The following is a 20,575-nucleotide window of genomic DNA, read 5'->3' as shown; positions in this document are numbered from 1 at the left end:
ACACCTGGGTTTGTGGGTGGGCACAAGGGCTGGAGGGGAAAGGAACAAACACACAAGTTTGTTTACCTTCATGGATTTGTACAGCTTGTCAGCAAAGAAGAGAGGCTTGTTCTTGACACTTTGAACTGGTAGGAAGAGGAGAGAGATGCAGGAAACTTGGTCAGAGGTGGTGTGCCCAGACTCTGGGCCCAAGGTGTATCCTTCCACCTCCAACCTGCAGGGCACTGCCAACCCCAGGCTCATCCTCAGGGACTGACACCTTCCCTCTTCCCTCCGGAACGCCTTCCTCCCACTCATCCTAGACCTGGCTCTCACAGGCATTGCGGCTCACTTCCTGCTGAGGTGCCTGCTGCTAACCAAAATGAGTGGAGAACTCAGAGGGAAGAAACCCCTCAGAAGCTCAAGGCATGGGTCTCCAACTTCTAAGTGCATCACAATCACTGGAGAGCTTGTTGAAAACCTGGGTTCTAGACTCCACCCTACAGGCTCAGATTCAAGACATATTTTGAGCTGCAGTTCTCAAAGGATGGTTCCCGGACAGCTAAAGCAGCAGCATCTGGGAACCTGGTGGAAATGCAAATTCTCATGGCCCTCCTCAGATGTGCTGAGAATACAACTCTGAAGGGAGGTGACCAACCTGTCTCACTTTGCTACTTCGTGGTGTTCGTGCAAAGCAGGATGGTTGGCCTCCCTAGTCCGGTGCAGCCCAATGTTTGAGAACTACTGACTGAGACAAATACTATGCGAATCCTGGGGGCTGACTGTTGCCCTAGAGCCTACACTCTCTAGCTGCTTTGGGCTTTTGCTCCCCACCCATCGTGGGGTGCTCCCCACCCAGATGACGTCTGCCTGGCTGTGCCAGTCCCAGCCCTTTTGCAAGCCCCGGGGAGGTCTCTAGCCCTCAGCAGCTGCTGGATTTCAGGTTCCAGAGCCCACCCAGGGGTGTCTAAGGCAGCTTAGCGGGGAATCAGACCTGAGTGCCAGAAAGCCAGAATGACTCTGGCTATAAAAGTATCTCTGGGAGCAGGGCAGGGGGCAAGAGGCTGGAGCTGCTACCCCAAGGCATGGGCACTCAAGATATGGCCATGCACTGGCTCAGGAACCCACGGGAAAGATCACATTGGATACTAACCTTCCCAGCTCCTCGTGTGTAGTGTGCAAGTGTGTGAGTGTACACACCGTAGTCTTGCAGATGCTGTGCCCCTACCTGACCTTGCCATGACCCACCCCCCCATTGCCTCCCCGGGAAAGCAGTTCTGTCATCCTGCCCTGCAGCCTGGAACAAGTCCTCATGCTACCCCACCAACCACACACTGGCAGGACCCTCATAGCAGCAGGGGTTATTTTCCAGTAGTAGTAGCTTAGGAAGTTGCCAAGGCCACACAGGGAATCCGGCCATGTTCCCACCGCTCCCAGCACCTTCCCAGGACATCCATCCCCTTTCTTTGGTCCCCATCAGTTACCAATGGCCACAAACGCATCCCTGACATCCCCCGACATCTCCTTCTTGATGGTGTGCTCCACGTCGTAGTTGGTCATCTTGACAAACTCCTGGAAGACTGGCCCCAAGAAAAGCCCCACAGATGGGGGGTGAGCTTCAGTTCAGAGGGAGAGGGGAGATCAACCCTCTCTTCCCCCCAGGCCATGTCCCATGAGAGGGGGAAGAGGCAGCAGGTACGGACCAGTCCAGGCCTTCGTGCACTGGGCAGGTCTGTCGTGGAAGGCAAATTCTGACCTCAAGGCTGCCTTGGGTTCAGAGCCAAATCTGTGTCAAGTCAGACACTGCCCCAGAGCCTTAGACCAATTCTCCCCAGGCCGAGGTAGCAAAAGGAGCCTTGGGTCCTAGCAAAGGCTCTGCCCCGAGCTCAGTGAATGACCTTGGGTTATTCGTCTCCCCTTCTAGGCCTCCCCTTCCTCCTGTGTCATGTTGGGATAGGGATTAATGTAAGTAATCATCATGATGACATCAAGGAAGTTACTATGTGCCTGGCATTGCGCTAAGTGCTTTTCATGCGTTATATTTTTTTGTATCCTCACAACAACTGGGTAAAGAAGAAAACCCCAATTTATAGATAAGGAAATTAAGGCACAGATATTCACTACCTTGCCCAAGGTCACACAGCTCATGGGAGATTCAAATCGAGGCAATCTGGCTCCCAAGTCCATTCTTTTAGCCACTAAGCTAAAGCCCCTTAAGTGCCAGACAAATGCATCTTAAGAGAGAAATGTCTTAGTGGACGGGGCACTTCACTGAGTACCTAATGTCAGGGCCACCATGTACTGGTGTGCCCTGTGCACGTGGCAGCCCGGGGCCCAACGATGTGCAGGTGGTCCATGTGCCATCAGCACCCTCATTGCCTGGCTCCCGGGAGACATCAGCAAAGGTTCATGGCACTTAACCTTCGAATCTTCCACACAGTATTCTAGGCAGCCGCCACCAATCACTGGAGTGGCCTTGGAGGCGGACACCACCTGCCATCCCTTATCCTAGACACCTCACCTGCTTCCCTAAAGAGGTGAAGGGGGTTGGCCCGGGGCTAAATGTTAGCAGTAGAGCCAGGACTCAACTCCCCACCAGCCACCATATTCCGTTGCTGGGGTAAGGAGTGGGGGGGCAACCAGCTCCCCTTGTCTTAGAGAGTGGAGAGGCTCCCCTCAGATCTGGGAAGGAAAGGGACTGAGACCTCACCTCTCCGGAGATGCTGATAGCTACGTGTGCACAGGATCGTCATGAAACGTGTCTCCAGGGAAGTTTTGTCTCCACTGGGCTTGTCTGCGATTTCCTACAGAGCCCAGGTGGGGGCAAGGATTCGGGAGGGAAGACACCAGAAGGCCTTGGTTATTATCCACTTTCACGTCTTTGCCTGGGCTGAGGGCAAGGGCCTAAGGAGGCTGATACTGGTCCATTCTTCTTTCCTCAGCCTCCACGTTCCCCACTGCCAGTTCCCAGGCACCCTCTGGACTGACATGGAGGGGCTTAGCACTGGGCACTTCCATTCTGGCCTCAGGACTTCGAGGCTGGGACCCAGGGGAGGGCAAACAGGCACTAGGCATGGGGACTCTGAATTCTTCTGTCCTTAAGCTCTTCTGAAAGCCCCTCTGGGAAAGTGTGTCTGTCCATGTGCAAGGAAAATAGCCTAGCCAGTGTTTCCCTAAGTGTGGTAAATGGGCAATATATTTTAACACACCACATAGATATGTTCCCACAATGATCATCCAGCCAGCCACCAGTTCCCTTTATGTTGACATTAAATTTCCCTCTAAAAGAATTCATTTCAGATTAAAAAGGGTCCATTTAAAGAAAACTACTCACAGCTGGTGGTGTGTGGCACAAGTCATGTGGGAGGTGAGTGGCTGAAATGTGGGAAACCCTTGCCTGGCCCATGTTTTTACCCAGTGGGGCTCTTAAGAGGCCCTGAAGGGGAGAGAGAGAACCTGGGGGCAGCCCCCAGCCACTGCCTGATGGGCCGCTCAGCCTTCACTCAGAGAAGCCATGAAAATCCCCGCGAAGTACAGGACACTCACCAAGATTTCAGCAGCCACCTGAGAGCGGGGAGGAGAGAGAGGAGGGAGAGAGGGAAGGCTTGAGTCAGAGGAGGCTGGGAGAGGGTGGCTCTGGGGCCCTGGGGCCAGGGGCAGGGAGGAGGGAAAACGCTCTTCCCTGATCTTTGGGCCGGGAGCCCACAATGGGGAGAGGCCTGGGAACTAAATTTGAAGTGTTTTCACCTAAGGGGTCGGGGAGGACACAGCACGGGCACTCTACTTGTCACTCCCGCCGCCTAGGGTGACGCTAGGGTGACTCCAGCCCTCAGCGTGCTTGTCTCCACAGAGCCGTTGGGAAGTTAGAGCAAGAGAAGCACCGAATTCCCCACACCCTTGACCACAAGGGGATCTGAGACCCGTCATTTTACTCCCTTCAGTTGTAGCAGGAGAGACACGAAAGCTGAGGCCGGGAGGGGACTGTGGGAGGAGGGCGCAAAGCCAAAATCAGGTGGGACGGTGCCAGCTGTCCAGTCATTTTACAAGGGTGACTTTTAATCACTGCGCTACGCTGAGTCATTAGGGCACTCTTTCGTTAGGCAAGCAGCAGCGCCTGGAGGGCCTGGGAACCAAACACAGCCAGCCCTGTGTGCCCTCGACTGGCCTTTGCCTCGCCTGTTACCCCGAAACTCCGCGGACCACTTTTTTTCTATTGGGCAGACCAAAACCATCCTCTATAAACTTCGCAAAAGTCTTATGCTTTAGAAACTTCTTTGGCATATCAATGGGCCATGTCTTTCAAATTTTAAATGCACCTGCCACTTGATCAAGCAATTATATGGCAGATCTGCCAAAGCCATTTAAGATGTAATACAAGGGTGTTCACTGCAGCACAACTTTGTGACAGAGAAAAACTGGAAACCACTAATAGCCCTGACAATTTGTTAAACACACTATGCTACCCAATAATGGAAATCCATGCAGTTATTAAAAAGAATATTAGTTAAAGGGAAATTCTCTTTATCAGCACTGTAGACCGATAAGGAGAATTTCCCTTTAAATTAAGCAAGAAAAGTAAGGGAGAGCATATTGTATATAATAGTATTCCTTTTATCTAGCTAAGAAAAGGGGGTGCCTGGATGGTTCAGGTGGTTAGGCGTCCAGCTCTCGGTTTGGGCTCAGGTCGTGAGCTCACAGTTTGTGGGATCAAGTCCCGCATCGGGTTCTGCACTGACAACGTGGAGCCTGCTTGGGATCCTCTCTCTCCCTCTCTCTCTGCCTCTCCCTCACTCATGTTCTTGCTCTCAAAATAAACAAATATACTTAGGGGGAAAAAAGGCCTGGAAAGCCACTCTTTAAGAAAAACAAAACAAAGAAAAAGAAACAGTCTATCTAAGAAAGGATAAATGCACAGTCGCGCTTACATATGTGGTGGGAAGTCAAGCTAGAGGCAGAGTCAAGATGGACAGTGGTTACTTTTGAGAAGGATGGGGAAAGCTTTTGCATTTTATTTTTCCTGAGATTTTATGTTTACATCTTCTCAACGTGCAAATACATTTTTTTAATGTTTTATTTTAATGTCAGATAGGTGTTGTTGGGGCTCCTGGAATGATGGGATACTTCTGGTTTTATTAATCCCTTTTAATATCAAAAGCTTGGTTGAAACACAAGCACATTACGGTAAGTGACACGAGCCAGTTACAAACAGGGAAATAATGTATGATTGCAATTGCACGCGGTCCCCCGCGTACTGTGATTCACAGGGACAGAAGGAAGAATGGTGGTTGCTGGGGACGGGAGGGGGGTGGGCAGTTACTGTTTAATGAGTACACAGTTTCAACTTTACAAGATAAAAAGAGCTCTGGAGATGGCTAGTGGTGATGGTTGCGCAACCTTGGATGTACTTGACGTCACTTAACTGCACACTGAAAAATGGTGGAGATGGCAACTTTTACTATGTGTTATGTTTTATTATGTGTCTTTCACCACACTTTTAAAAAGTGGTGCTAAAAATGCTAGTATTTTTTTTTTTTATTGTCTTTGAGAGACAGAGACAGAGAGTGAGCCAGGGAGGGGCAGAGAGAGGGAGACACATAATCTGAAGCAGGCTCCAGGTTCTGAGCTGTCAGCACAAAGCCTGACGTGGGGCTTGAACCCATGGACTGTAAGCTCATGACCTGAGCTGAAGTCGGATGCTTAACCAACTGAGCCACCCAGGTGTCCCAGCTAGTAATTTTTTTAAAAAGACGGAGATATTTTAAATTATTCTGGGAGCGCACTAGAAGTCCAATGCGCTATCCATTGCACCACAGAGCCTGCACAGATGGAGATATTTTAAAAAGCAAACAAAAAAGAATCTAACATGTCATTTTTCATTTACCTTGGCCACAGAACCCCAGACATATTTTTTTTCAAGTGTCTTTAAGACAATTATATGTGTAATATGAAAAATGCAGTGGGCTACCAAAATAATTTTCCAAACATTCAACACAAAGGCTTTTCCTTATTAGCCTAGCTACTTCAGGTAAAAAGCAGTCTGGGAAGTTCCTCCAAAAGTTAAACATAGAGTTACCATAGGACCCAGCAATTCCACTCCTATGTACGCAAGAGACATGAAAATATATGCACATACAAGCATGTACACATGTTGGGTGTCTGGGTGGCTCAGTCAGTAAGCGTCCGACTTTGGCCCAGGTCATGATCTCATGATTCGTGAGTTCGAGTCCCTCATCAGGCTCTGTGCTGACAGCTCAGAGCCTGGAGCCTGCTTCAGATTCTGTGTCTCCTTCTCTTTCTGTCACTCCCTCACTCGTGCTCTGTCTCTGTCTCTCTCTCAAAAATAAACTTAAAAAAATTTTTTTAAAAACAAACATGTACACATGTTTATAGCAAGCAGCGTTATTCTGAACAGCCCCAAAGTGGAAATAACTGAAGTGTCAGTTAGCTGATGAATGGATTAAAAAAAAAAAAAAAAAACCAAAAAACGATGGGGCATCTGGATGGCTTAGTTAGTTTAGTGTCTGACTCAGGATCTTGGCTCAGGTTAGGATCTCATGGTTCGACACAGGGGCAGTGTCTGTGCAACTTGGAGCCTGCTTGGGATTCTCCTTCTCTCTGCCCCTCCCCAACACGCATGCTCTTTTTCTCTCCCTCTCTCAAAATAAACAAATAAACTTTTAAAAAGGTGACATATACATACAATGGAACATTATTTGGCAGTGGGAAGGAATAAAGTACTGATATATGATAAATATAAACACTGAATATACTAAGTGAAAGACACCAGTCACAAAAGGCCACATATTATATACCAGCATTTATATGAAATGTCCAGAATAGGTGAATCTATAGAAACAGAAAGTGAAGTAGTGGTTACTCAGGGCTGGAGGGTTGGGAGGAAACGAGAAATAACTACAAATGTGCAGAATTTCTTTGGGGGTGAGGAAATGTCCTGAAACTGATAGCGGTGATGGTCACATTAAGTCTGTGAAGATGCTAAAAGCCATTGAACCATATGCTTTAAATGGGTCAAGAGTATAGTGTATGAATTATATTTCAATAAAACTGTTCTATTACAAATAATAGCCTGGGGATTGAGTTATCCCCAACTGGCCCCAATTCTTCACCTCACTCTGGGTCTACGTTAGATTGCCTCTATTATTTGTTGCTCAAACTGGAACACGTGGAGGGTGGAAGGGAAGCTATCGGCAATCCCTGTGGGGCGACAGGTGAACACTGTACGCATATACACACCGTAAGAACAGACCTGGACTTGCAAGAGCTTGGGGGTGTGCCAGTGCCCAGGGTGGAGTGTGGGAAGGAGGGGGAATAAAACGAACCATGCCAAATACTAATGTGCATTATCTTTCTAGGAGGAACCTGGCTCTGGATGTCAAATGCCTTCAAGTTTTGTTGTTGTTTTTTTTAAATGTTTATTTATCTATTTTGAGACAAAGAGAGAGAAAGAGAGAGTGAGCGGGTGAGCAAGAGCGGGGAAGGTGAAGAGAAAGAGAATCCTAAGCAGGTTCGGTGCTGTCAGCCCAGAGCCTGATGCAGGGCTCAATCTCATGAACCATGAGATCATGACCTGAGCTGAAATCGAGTCGGACGCTCAAGCGACTGAGCCACCCAGGCGCCCCTCTGCAGACCAAATGCCTTCAATTTTTTTATACATTTTTGTCTGCCTTTACCATTTTGCCTCCAGAAACCTATTTAAGGAAAATTTTCCTGCGTATGATGGAAGAGTTGGTGACCAGGAAGAGGGTGGGTTAAATAAAGCTTGGTAGCTTCTTCAGTGGAACAGAACATGCCCATGAAGCAACATCAGTTTTTAAAAATATATGAACAGCACTTACAGAATATTACTTTTTAACTGTTATAAAAGATGCATTTTTACATATATATAAAAAGACAACTAGAGTGATATATCCTAAAATATGAATAATGGCTATTACTAGTAGGTTATGGATTTATTTATTTATTTATTTAGGTTCATCTTTATTTTCTAGAGGTTCTACAAAAGAATGTTACTACGTTTGAAACCAAGCACCCTAGCTCTATGAACATGAGCCCACACGAAGACTGCTCAGGGTCTAGCATCTGTGAATCTGGACAGGCGGCTGAGTTGGGCAGGGCTCCCGTTTCCACCCAGGTTCTCTCTCACCCCTTCGCCCCTGCGGTGTTTGCCAGTGCGGCCCACTACTGCCCCCTCCTGGCGACAACGGGAAGCACAGGGGCTGGGTTCCCAGGCTAGTCCATAAATATACCTACTTACAGCTGGAAAACCAGCTCTGACACCTGCATTCCAAACCAGGGGCCACTCAACTGGAAAGCAGCAGCGACCTGGTCTGGAAGCTGCAGGGAAATTGCCATACCGGGTCCTGTATTAGCATGAACTTGGGAATCAGGCGGGCCTGGGTTCAAATCACACCACAGCCACTTAGAAACCACATGCTTAGATAGGAGCTTCATTTTCCTCCAGTACAAAAGGGAGCATAATAAAGCATAAATCAGTCTTAGCATCATGCTTCGTTCTTAGTTTGCATTTTATAGTTTTGTAACTGTCGGGGTATAGCTAAGGCTTCTTCCAGCCCAGATACTACTAAACCACTCCCCCCTTCTCTGTTGGCCGAGCAGGGGTCAGAGCTGCTGCCTCTACCCCCAATCCATCAGGGTTCTTTTCAGCCACCACTCTAAAGGAAGGGGGCCAGATCCGCAGTCTGTGGTGTCTCTGCCTGATGCCTGGACCAGGGCCAGGCACAGGCGAGTGGGGACAGTGCACATGGCCTCAGGAGGGACTTCCCAACCATAAGGCCGTTCAGGGATGATGGATTTGGGGTTGTCCAGCTTCCAGACCTCAGGCTCCCCAGCCTCAGGAGCAGGACAGAAGCAGAGCAGCTACGAACCCCAGAGAACCCTTGACTCCTTTGTTCATTGAATATTAAATATTTACTGAGTTCCGACCATGTGCCGCCATGGATACATCAGTGAGCAGGACAAAGATCTGAGCCCTTGATGAACTCACTTTCTAAGTTTTCCCAGGACACTTCCTTCAATTTTGGTCCCATTTCATAGATAATAAACTGAGGCCATTAGCACTCAGGACCCCTTCCCAGCAAGCTTCCGGACCTGCTCTCTCTGGGTCAGTTCTACCTGGACCATTGATGTGCTGTGTGACTTTCAGAAGTTATTCACCCTCTCTGGGCCTCCATTTTCCCAGTGTAACACAAGGTTTTGGCCCAGATGATCTACAAGTCCCTCTCAGTGCTGAAGGTCTGGGGGCCCTAAGCCATTACTCTTCACCCAGGAAATGCCAGTAGGACCTGCACCAAAGTCATGAGCATCCCTCTGGAAGTTGTGAAAACACTCAAAGTCTTGCTCCTAAGGGGTAGAGAGGTGTAAGGGGTCCATGAGTCTAAGCATCCACCAAATAATCAGCCATGTCCCTGCCAGGAGCCTTTCCCACCCCGCCAGAGAGCCAGGGGCTGGCATGGGCAGACATCAGCTGGAGCAGACGGGGGAGGGGGGGGTTCCTACCTGGGCATCTTCCCGGGCCTGGTCCCGGTCTTCGCCTCCCTCCTCACGGTTCCCCTGCAGCAAGACCAGTGAGAAAGGTCAGTCCCCACACATTCACCCTCTTTGCCCCTCAGCGGCCACAGGACGTTGGCTCAGCCACTCTACTTCTCCGAACCCTTTCCCTCAGCTATCACATGGGGACAATAATCCTGTCTTCATAGGGAGGCTGTTGTGAACATTAAATCTGAAGGCAATTAGCTCAGGGCGACTCAGACACAGTGAGTCTGCAGCACTGTGTGTCAGGGCCTGGTGACTGGGTTGCAGGAACTCGGACGACGGTGAAGGAAGCTTGTGGGTAACACGCAGGTGGCCCACACGGCTTTGTGCTATCAGCTGGGGGGCCCAAAAGCCGGGCTGAGGGCCACTGGGGAGGGCTTGCCTGGAGAAGGTGTGAACAAACCAGCTTTGAAAAGTGAACGGTGAGGGGCTCCTGGGTAGCTCAATCAGTTAAGCATCTGACTCTTGGCAGCTCAGGTCATAATCTCAAAGTTCATGGGCTCAAGCCCCACACTTGGCTCTGTGCTAACAGTGCAGAGCCTACTTGGGATTCTCTCTCGCTGTCTCTCTCTGCCCTTCCTCTGCTTGTGAGCTTTCTCTAAATAAATAAACTTTATTAAAAAAGAAAGGAAAGTGAACAGTGAGAGAAGGCCTTACATGAGGCAGTCCTGGCCTCAGCAGTGGGACTGAAAAGGGACGTGGGGGAGACACCCTTTCTTCATCAGTAGTGGGCTCCTAGTTCCCTGCCATCCTCCCGGGCCCCCAGGGGGCCAGGCAGGCCCTGGGCCATGAACTCGCTCACCGTGGCCAGAGAGATGAGGATCCTCTTGAAGTGTCCAGATGTGTCGGAGCTCAGAGCATCCTCTAGGGACTTGTGATAGTCTGAGACAGAGAGAGGGTGTGTGGGCAGCTGCTGGGCAAGGATGGGGAGCTGCTTCTAGAAGCTCAGCCAGAGCACATTGGCAGGCATGGTGGGGTGGTTCTTGGGAACATCCAGCCACTGAACTGTGGATCTCGACACGGAAGCCCCCAGTCCGTCACCTCCCCGCCCCCATCCCAGCCAAAGGCTCCCGGAATCCTGCCTCTCCTGCTTCACAGCCTCCCTGCCTCCCCTCTGGCAGGACAGATTCCGGACCCACAGCACGGCTCTGGCCGGGTCCCTCCCCTGCTCAAAATTTCCACCATGTTAAAGCTGCTGACAAGGGGGTGGGTACTTAAGATTCTTCAAAATAGTATTTTGGCCAAGCACAGGCAACCCACCCCGGAGGCTGCCCTCCTGTCCCCGCCGCGGCCTGGACACTCTCTCCTCTCACTGTTTCCTCCAGGTCTTCATCCAGCTGGGACTCTCTGCCTGGGGCACCCTTTCCTCAGACACAGGGCTGGGCACACCCAGGGGCTTCTCAGAGCAGAGCAGGGGGATGACGTCAGAGCTGGAGAGGTGGCTCCTCCCCCACCAGGGGGCCGAAGGCTTCCCACACTCACCTTCCTTATAGGCCTCACAGATGGCCCGGATTTCCGCGTTGGTCCGAGTGGCGAGGATTTCGATGAGAGTCTTTTCGTCGGTGCCAGCTCCCTAGAACGTGGAGACGAAGAACACCTGAGCCACAGCCCTGACCCTGTCTGAGGCCCGAGGGGCCCCGGCCAAGGAGGCCCCAGGTCCACACCACCACCCAGGAAGCAATCACGCAGACCACAAGCTTCCTGGATTTTCTCCTGACCCCCAGACCAGAGAGAGCACAGTCAGGGTGGGACACGCCAGCTTGTCAAGATTTCCAGAACCTCCCATGAGAATTTCTTTGGACCAAAATTTAGAAGAAAAGAATATGTGCTGTATGGGTATGTACATATAAATAGGCGTCTACACATATGAATCTGAATATAAATATTTATATGTAAGTATATAAAAAATAGAGGACGTGCATTACAGTGTAACAGTGATTATGGTCTCTGGGTAAGCGAAGGATCACAGGTGATTTCTAGTTTCTTCTATTTTTGCTGTGTGTATTTTCTCACATATAATTTTGTCAGAAAAAAAAGTTTTGTGCTTGAAGGAAAAAACACGCTGTATTTGTTTATATTTGGATTTGATGAGTGATCTATGGACAGATACATTAGGTTCTCTGGGCTAAGGTAGCTTGGGGGAATGTGCTACTCAGAGGTCCCCACAACTATAAAAAAAAAAAAAAAAGGTAAGGCACATTCGTTGCCCTTGGAGGTTACTGCCTGCCGGTCGGCCAGTCCGTGGCTTCTCTGACCTCAAGGAGACCGAGGCTGAGGAGATCCTTACAGGCTCTTTATTAAAAGCAGGCATGAGAGGAAGACAGCTCGACCCTCAGAGCATCCTAAGCCCCAGGGTCTAGCCCCTCCCTTCCCCAAGCTCACAGACGTGCTGAGCCTCTTTCAGTTTCCCATTTGTAAACTGTGGGAATGGAAAGGGTTGGGTCAGGTTAGCTCACTGGTCCCTTCAACGTCCAAACTCCACGTTTTCAGGGGCGCCTGGGTGGCTCAGTTGGTTGAGCTTCTGACTTTGCCTCAGGTCATGATCTCGTGGTTTGTGGGCTCGAGCCCCTCATCGGGCTCTGTGCTGACAGCTCAGAGCCTGGAGCCTGCTTCAGATTCTCTTTGCCTCTTCCTTGCACTCTGTCTCTGTCTCTCTCTCGAAAATAAACATTAAAAAAAATTAAAATAAATAAAAAATAAACTCCACGTTTTCAAATCATTTGCTTTTCTTGTCTGGGCATTTTATAATTTTTTTAAATGTTTATTTTTGAGAGACAGAGACAGAGTGTGAGTGGAGAGGGGCAGAGAGAGAGGGAGACACAGAATCTGAAACAGGCTCCAGGCTTTGAGCTGACAGCACAGAGCCCAACACAAGGCTCAGACTCACGAACCATGAGATGATGACCTGAGCCGAAGTTGGCGCTTGACCAACTGAGCCACCCAGACGCCCCTGTCTGAGCATTTTAAATGGACAATAAACTCAATTTGCTTTTGCCCATGGAATGTCTGTTTTTTTCTCTTAATCCTCAACGGACCAAAAGCCCTGGTGGTTTCATGGGATTGTAGGGTCAGGCTCTAGAGTCAGACAGAGTTGTTGTGAATCCCTGCTCTGTTACTTCACAGTGCTGTGACTTTGATCAAGTCACTTGCCCTCTGAGACTGAGTTTCCTCATTTGTAAAATGGGGACAAAGTGAAAGCCTTGCCTTGTGGGTTGAGACAAGTGGCTGAGCTAGTCCACGGCGCCCAGGACAGGTTACTGGGCGCTCCCAGGAAAGGAGAGCCGGCGCTGGTAGAGCTGCTGCCCCGGGAAGCAAAGCAGCCCAGCAACAGCCGGCCCGGGACATAACACCCTTTCCTGCTAATCAATCACAAGGTCAGGTCTTCAGACTGAATCGTGCCCTCTGTACCCATGACCTCGCCTGACCCACTCTGATGTTTGCAGGGCAGGGACAACAGCTCCCATTTCACAGCTGAAGGTATGGAAGCTTCGCAAGTGTTAAGTGGCCCAACATCACACAGTGAGTTTAGTGGCAGGGCCGGACTGGAATGCAGACTCCCACTGCTGCTCTTTTCCTTCCAGATCCTTCCTGCTTCCTCTACTGCTCCTTGAGATCCCGCTGACACCACTGATACTGGACATGTGACCTCACTTGCATCAACCAGAGTGGAACTCCTGGCAAGAAGGAACAGAGGTGCTAGCTGGTAGGACAGACACAGCCATCCTACTATCTGTACAAGGAGAAACGGGCTCGGGGAGAGAAGCTACCACAGAAGGGAGAAAAGCAAGGTAGGGGAGAGATAAGAGTCCATATAACATGATTTGAGTCCCTGGACTCAGCCATGTCTAAAACCAGATGGCACCCCCTACCTTTCCGTTACAGGAGCCAACATCCCCTTCGGTATTTGCGCTAGTTTGAACTGGGTGTGGGAAGGGCTCTGTCAAGGAGGTGCAGCCAATCCATGTGGGCTTCTAAGGAGCATGTCCCCCCACCACCTGCAGACTAGACCCCGTCCCTTTGGTGTTCACATCATACCTCCATGGCCTTCTTCAATTGCTTGGCATCGTAATGGGCCGGTGGCATCATGAGCCCCAGAATCAGCCTCGCCAGGTCTCCAGAGATCTCAGACTTCAGGTCGGCCATCAGGTCCTACAAATGGCAGGGGTGAGGTCATGCCAACATCAGCACTTGCTCACATGTGACCCAGGATAGGGAGGAGCATGGAATGAGGAAATGGGGGCTCCATGTGAATGCAGGGGATGGAGGGAGACTGTGTCTGTCTTTGCTGCTGTGTTTGTCTTTGTTTACTATTTAGAGGACGCCAAAGAGGGCAGGATTAAATAAAAAACAACAAACAAGCAGAGGGAAGACCCATTCTCCATGGAGGCAAGGAGGCGGGCAAGGAAAGGGGCAGTGCCAAGGGAGATCGTTTCCATCCTAGGGGAAAGCCGCCAGCTGGACACCAAGGCACAACCATCACTGACGCTCAGCCTTGGGGCCTGAAGCCTCTGAAACTCCGAGATCCAGAAAATGCTACATGAAAACAACTCGTGTCTTTCATCTCTGCCCCCAGCTGAGCCATTCCCACAGGTACTGATCACAAGGAACCGGGGGATGGAGAGAGTGTGTTGAGGCAGCCCGAAACCAACGTGGGAGGTACTCCAAGAACATGTGACCACAGGAGCCCCACTGCCATGACGGCCCAGGCACCCAACTGTGTGGAGCTGGCAGTAGCAGGCCGAGCCCTGGGAGGAGGGTGTGTGTGGGGCCTGGGCCCCGGGCAGAAGCCTCACCCGGCCAAAGTGTGACTTGAAGGTCTGGCGGATCTGCTGCCGCTGGGCGTTGCTGCGGTGCGTGATGATGTCGATGATGGTGTCCTCATCAGTTCCTGAATCAGCCAAGCCACACGGCTCAGAGGAGGGCCTGTGGCCGGGCTTCCCCACATCCCCCCACTGATGGGCTCTATCAATCTTAGGGTAGAAGCACCCGCAGGAGCCCACACCGCTGACTTCCCCAGGGTCCCTCCCTGCATTCCCATCTGTCCAGTCACGGGCTGAGAAGACCCCCAGAGGAGCAGGCAGCCCTGGGGTGAGACTCAGGGCCTCTGAGTTCTAGCCCGGGTTCTGGCAATGGCTTAGCAAGTCCTGGCCACTTTCTCAGACTCGATTTCCACACATATCCCCTGAAGAGGCCTGAATAGTTACCAAGGGATCCTTCTAACCTGGCAATCTAAATCCCACAGGAACCCTATGTTCTTCCTCTTCAACCCCCTAGAAACTGGAGCCCAGATCCTTCTAACCACAGCCCGTCGACTCTGGGGACATCAGGATACCACTTCCAGCCTCTCAGCTTAATGCCTTGGACCTCAGACCTGGCACAGACCCCTCCTTTCAAAAGCACTTTTACCCCTGTTATTTTATAGTCCTAGATATGCTCGGTAGATATTACCATTCCTGGGAAACAAATGAAGATAAGGCCCAGAAGGGACAGCACTTAAGCCAAGGTCCCTGGGAGGTGCCGTTAGACGGATGAGGGGAGAAAGGATGATGGCAGCCAAATGCTGGCTGCTGTCCCTGCTGGCCTTTCTGAGAAGAGGGCATCTGTCCACAGAGTGGTTCTTCCCACTCGTTCCAAATGGAGGATGCGATGTGATAACCAGCAGGGGGCGCTCCTAGCCCCGAACTGGGGCTCTTGGATCAATGGGTCCACATCTCTTCTTTTACACACCCGGGGAAATGGACACTTGGAAGGGTTGAAGGACTTGCCTAAAGTCACACAGTGAGCCTAAGGCAAAGCTGGCAGGAGAACCCAGGCCTTATGACCTAGTACTTCCTTCTGCAGTAGGACAGCTCTAGAAAGGGCTTGGGCCAAGTTCCTTACAAGCCTTCCTTTACTCCCTTTCTATACTCAGGGAGCCAGGAGCCTCCTTGGGAGGGTGGAGACTTATGTAAAATCTGCCTCATTCTACCGACCCTCCTTTGAGGCCTGAGCTCTTACTCCTGCCTGGCGCACTGCCAAACCTGCCACACCTGCTACCCCAGAGGCCAACCCGCCCCCTTCGTGTCCCCTTACCAAGTCCCTTCATGGCCTTCCTCAGCGCTTTGGCATCGGCGTCAGGGTTGAAGTTATCAGCTGGACGCACTGTTCCCTTCAGCTGCAAGAAGCAGGAAGAGACTCAGCAGGTGCCTGCGGGCCCCCCTGGGGGCCAAGCCATGAGAGGAGCATGCAAGGGAGGGGGTGCTTTCCCCACGAGCCCCAAACCAAGCAGCTTGGGGGGAGGGAGGCAGGAGTGAAGGCACAGCAGACAGGCCCCTGCCCTACAGCTGAGAAAGGGAGAGGAGGAGAGACAGACCCAGGCCTGGGAGCAGGGCAAGTGCTGGTCAGGGGAGAAGTGGGCAGCTTCCTGCCCCAGGAAGTTGCTCTGTCCTAGCTCCACTGGAGCCTCCCAGTCCCTCAGAACTGTGCCCTGTCCCCAAGGCCCTCCTGCCTCTTCAGGAGCCCCTCCCTGTGACAAGGCAACCAAATTATCCTGAAATACCAGAACAGAATCTCCCAAATTTCAGTCACTCCTAAGTGAGGTCCCTAATGTTGCCATATCTGCATAACATCCTATGCTCTTCCTTCATATTTTTACGTAATTCAACTTCTTTTCTGTTTTATGTTAAGTGCATCCATTTTTAAGTATATTTAAATACTCCTAAAGGGCAAGGGGTTTTGTTCATTATGTCCTTGGACATATCCAAAGGATCTACAACACAAGTAAGCACCCAAAAAATATTTGCCTAATGAATGAAAATAACTTTTCATCACTCTCATGAAGAGAAAATTGGTATGATGTGCCATAAACAGATGATAACCCATGAAAACAAATGTAAGAAGGAGAAAAAAAAAACCCACGTTGTGTCAAATATCACCAGATTTAACAAGATGCCGTTGCTCAGTGCTCGGAACTTGAAGCCAGCCCTCTCGGCTCTGTCTGTGAAAAAGGAAACGGCACCCAATGGGGACTCTCTCTTTGACAAAATGAGTCGGGTTGATGGAATCGAAAAGGAGAAATGCTCTCACTCTGTGAGTTCAGTTATTTAATGCCGCGGAGGCTCCCCTCTCCCACACCAATTCATTTCTTCTATAATCTAAGGTCATTTACAATGATGGTTCTTGTCTTGTAATTTGGGAAATGCTGTTCTAGAACATCAGAGCTCAAGAGCCCTCGGAAGGCACTGAGCTTGGCGTGTGTAACACCTCATGGTAATCATGGAGACAGAGGCCCAGAAAGAGGTGGCTCAGTAAGTAACAGAGAGATTGCCAGGTTCCAAACATTTCCACGTAAACCAAGTGCTACCAGTGCCTGGAATGGTTTGTCCCAAGTACTTCTGTGGACCTTGGGTCTCTGGATGGCCAGAACAACCTCAAATCGTGCTGTGCACCTCTGGGTGCCCATCTGTTCTGTTTTCATGCCTCCAAAGGCCACTGTCTCCCCAGGATGAGACAGGCCTCTCCATAGAACCAGACATGTCTCCATTCAGCAAGTCCCGTTAGTGGTTAGTGGGCCAGAACGCCTCCCAGTGTGTTAGAAGTTAATGCAGGAATCAGATGCCCACACCAGAAATCACTCCTAGAAGACAAGTAAGCTTCAGACGTGGGAAACCAATGTCTCCGGTTGGCCACCAGGGGGCAGCTGGGTGCCAAACAGAGCAGCAGGAAGGTGCCAGCAGAAGAGTCCAAGCTTGTGGTCAAGAGGTCAAGCAGGAGGCGGGGAGGGTCTGACCTCTACTCGGGCCACTGCACTAAGCTCCCACATCTGATAGGCCACCTGCGCTGCTTCCGGGAAGAACTGGCCAGCAGCACTGGAATGGAGGGGGTTGGGGAGAGGATAGGAGGGAAGGTCACCGTGGGCAAGGCCTACACACACAACACACAGCCACGTACACGCACACGTAAACACACGCTTGAGGTACATCTGTTTGGCTCTACCTTCTTTCTAGCTCCATACATTCAGTCGTCTCACCCATTTCTGACAACCTTCTACCCTCTCTTGAGACCCCTTGCAATGCTGGCTCTGCCCAGCAGCCTTCCTGGCCCCAAGTGCCCAGCAGGATAGGATTTCTTGAACCCCCGGACCTTCCTTTCTTCCTTATAATGTGAGTGATTTCTATCCACGTGTCCCCTCTCAAACAAGTCCATGAGCAGCTTATAGGAGTGTTACCTCTTTATTGCCTCCTATAAAGTACCTGGGTATATCAAGTGCTCAGTAAATGTCTGTTGAACCGAAATCAGCCCCCGAGGCACCTGTCAGAGGTTAGTAGGAGGTTCTATTCCTTACTTAACTGGATCATTATAAACTGTAGGAGGGAAAATCAGGGTACCTACAGTTCCCTTCCTAGCACACAAATCTGGTCAAGCAAGCCCAATTTAATCTCTTCTTCAATGGCTTCCCACCACCCCTGGGAGACGTTCCTATGCCAGGAGGTGGTCCTCACCTCTTGGCCTCCTCTGTCCCCTGGTATTCCAAAAGTGCAGCCTCAGTTACAGAAATGAACCAGGCAGGCTATCGCTGCACATTGCTAGGCCTCTCCTTCAGACCGTCTTCACCTCCTCCTCTTCCTTGCCTTCCTCCTGGGGCCTCTGCCTCACTACCTCCGGGAGCCTCCTCCAGAATGGGACAGTGCCCTGATCTGTGCAGTCACAGACACACACACTTTCCCCAGCCCAGGACCACCCTGCCCTGGTCTGTGTTTGTGGCCCGACTGTGGGTCTCACCAGTGCTTCCCCGCAGTGCCTGCTCACAGAGGGTACTTGTCACAAACACGGTGACTAAATGAGTATGCAGAGCAGGCACCTGCATGTTTTCCATTTAACAGCTGATGAAATAGGAAAGCGGCTATGAAGTAGCAGGGCCTGGACCCTCACCTTCTAATTCCCAGTCCACACCCCCAGATGGACTTTCCAAGGTCACCAGAGCAGACACCTTGACGTCTGGGAGAGCACATTCATGTTCTCTCTCTCTCTCACACACACACACACACACACACACACACACACACACACACACACACACACTTTCACCTGCGTGCTGCTCCCAGCACCGAGGGAGCCCCAAGCTCATCCAGTCCATCCATCCACCAGGATGCGTCCTGAGGAGGCCAGGCCTGCCACCCCTCAAGGCCACTCCCGCCAGCCTGGGGCCAAGGAGCCACTTACTCATCGTCACCCCCACATAGCTTCAGCAGAGCCCTCTTGTACTCGCCAGAGGTATCGTTCTGGGGAGAGAGGGAGAAAGGTTACCTCTCACTCATCCCTAGGCTCCCCTCAGCCCTGAACAGGGGAAGGCAGAACACTTATTCAGAGCAGCCCTGACGCTCCCCCTGTCTTGGGGTGCTAAGGCCACCAAACAGTGGTAATGCTGGCAGGAATTTCACGACCAACTCTCTGGGAACAGAAGCAAAAAAGCCCCGATTCGTAACATTTGCCAATTTCTGTAGTGTAAATACTTCCAACAAGTTACACTTTCGAGCTGTCCAAGTGTATTTCACGGACCGTGAAGATGCTCGCTGCTCTCCCAAGCCGGTGCGAACCGGCCCCAGAGCACCCCCATCTCCAGATAACCCCCATCCCAGCCCTCCCAGCTGAAATATTCTGTGAAAACAGGACTCTATGAGCAAAAACACCAGGAAATGCCCACACTGGACAAATATATGTAGGCTATTTTACATCCCTCTTAGTTTCTTTTTTTTTTTTTTAATTTTTATTTATTTTTTTGAGAGAGAGAGACACACACACAGAGTGTGAGCAGGGGAGGGTCAGAGAAAGGGAGACACAGAATCTGAAGCAGGCTCCAGGCTCTGAGCTAGCTGTCAGCACAGAGCCTGACACGGGGCTCGAACCCACAAACTGTGAGATCATGACCTGAGCTGAAGTTGGACGCTCACCCGACTGAGCCACCCAGGCACCCCTCTTAGAGTTTCTTAACAGACTTAACATAGGAAAGGCTGTGAGAAGTTCCCAAATAAACAAATGGGCTTATCTTTACTTAAACTAGTTTTTTCTGAATGTTTCTCATGAAACATTTTTGCCCGTTTTTTTTGCCCCCAAAAGGAAAAAAAAACCCAGCTCTCTGTCTCTTGGCCAGGTCTCATGGGCTGGAACCCCAATCATTACAAATCACCTGGCTTGGGGCCAAGGGTTCTCCCCCCTTGAAGCCTGACCTCTCCCTGCCTTTGGGATGGATTCACCACCTTTAATTCGGCCTGCGCGCCCTTCCTGACCCAGCACCACCTTCCTCTTGAGCTTCATGACTCAAGTGCCACCAAATACTTGCTTCTCTATGGAACTGCCTTAAATTCCCTGACTGCACCATGAGGCAGGGGCTCCTGGAATTCCCAAGAGACTCCTAGCTCTCTGGGGACAGTTCTTTGCCCCTGGGAGTGGCTTGCATGTCCTCTGCCCCTCTCTGTCCCCCCTTCCCCCCTTTAGCTCCGCTCACCTTGATCATGCTATACAGGGACTTTTCGTACTTGGTCCGGAATATCTCCCGAATATCCAGCATGTCCAGCTCACTGCGGGAGACCATGATGCGGATCAGGGTGTTGTCCCGAGTTCCCAGGCCCTGGAAAACAAATGGGTTTGGGGGACAGGGACGTGAGAGGAGGCTCAAGGGCTGACAGCCCCCAGCTTAGGCGAAAACACAGTTGTTACAATAAAATATCAAAATTAAGGACAAAAGAAACAGGATAGTGCCATTCCCCCTGAAGCTCCCGGGGTGTCCCTCCGGCTCTGATTTCCTTCCTTCCCTCTCAAACGTCAGTCCATCTTCGGTTTCCCTTACAATCTTATGACAACTTTGGAACTCTAGGCATATATGGTTTGGGTTTGTACATCTTGGAGTTACATAAACACACCATGGCCATTCATTTCTCCTGCTACTCCTAATGGACACTGGGGTCTTTCTAATTCTTTCCTCGAGCAGAGGGCACTGCCACAGACATTCTAGAAACACAGGCGCACAGGAGCCGCCTCTCACCAG

At 50.7% G+C, this 20,575-nt stretch overlaps 1 protein-coding gene and 1 long non-coding RNA gene across 5 annotated transcripts in view; one reads left to right on the top strand and one right to left on the bottom strand.

Annotated features, from left to right (window-relative positions):
• The window catches only part of ANXA6 (annexin A6), a 49,227-nt gene that overhangs the window by 3,762 nt on the left and 24,890 nt on the right, over positions 1 to 20,575 (bottom strand). For 2 of the 3 annotated variants that reach the window (XM_029943005.1, XM_029943007.1), the window contains 13 exons: positions 20,036 to 20,158; positions 18,754 to 18,812; positions 17,321 to 17,399; positions 15,625 to 15,706; positions 14,346 to 14,440; positions 13,588 to 13,701; positions 11,035 to 11,125; positions 10,355 to 10,434; positions 9,517 to 9,570; positions 3,526 to 3,543; positions 2,690 to 2,783; positions 1,464 to 1,559; positions 67 to 125 (listed from right to left, as the gene is read on the bottom strand). In XM_029943005.1, coding sequence (XP_029798865.1) covers positions 67 to 125; positions 1,464 to 1,559; positions 2,690 to 2,783; positions 3,526 to 3,543; positions 9,517 to 9,570; positions 10,355 to 10,434; positions 11,035 to 11,125; positions 13,588 to 13,701; positions 14,346 to 14,440; positions 15,625 to 15,706; positions 17,321 to 17,399; positions 18,754 to 18,812; positions 20,036 to 20,158 — 1,044 coding nt within the window. The remainder of the gene's footprint in view (positions 1 to 66; positions 126 to 1,463; positions 1,560 to 2,689; positions 2,784 to 3,525; positions 3,544 to 9,516; positions 9,571 to 10,354; positions 10,435 to 11,034; positions 11,126 to 13,587; positions 13,702 to 14,345; positions 14,441 to 15,624; positions 15,707 to 17,320; positions 17,400 to 18,753; positions 18,813 to 20,035; positions 20,159 to 20,575) is intronic. The other variant, XM_029943006.1, reaches the window with a different exon arrangement.
• Positions 13,029 to 16,465, top strand: LOC115294948. Of its 2 annotated transcripts, none has more exons than XR_003910230.1 (2): positions 13,029 to 14,142; positions 14,827 to 16,465. It is a non-coding gene; the product is annotated as an uncharacterized LOC115294948 (long non-coding RNA). The 2 variants fall into 2 exon arrangements; XR_003910229.1 differs by having other exon boundaries at positions 14,795 to 16,465.

Source organism: Suricata suricatta, chromosome 6 (assembly GCF_006229205.1).
Source record: "Suricata suricatta isolate VVHF042 chromosome 6, meerkat_22Aug2017_6uvM2_HiC, whole genome shotgun sequence".
Classification (NCBI taxonomy): domain Eukaryota; kingdom Metazoa; phylum Chordata; class Mammalia; order Carnivora; family Herpestidae; genus Suricata; species Suricata suricatta.
Note: the sequence above shows the minus strand (reverse complement) of the source record. Positions and strands in the feature narration are given on the sequence as shown.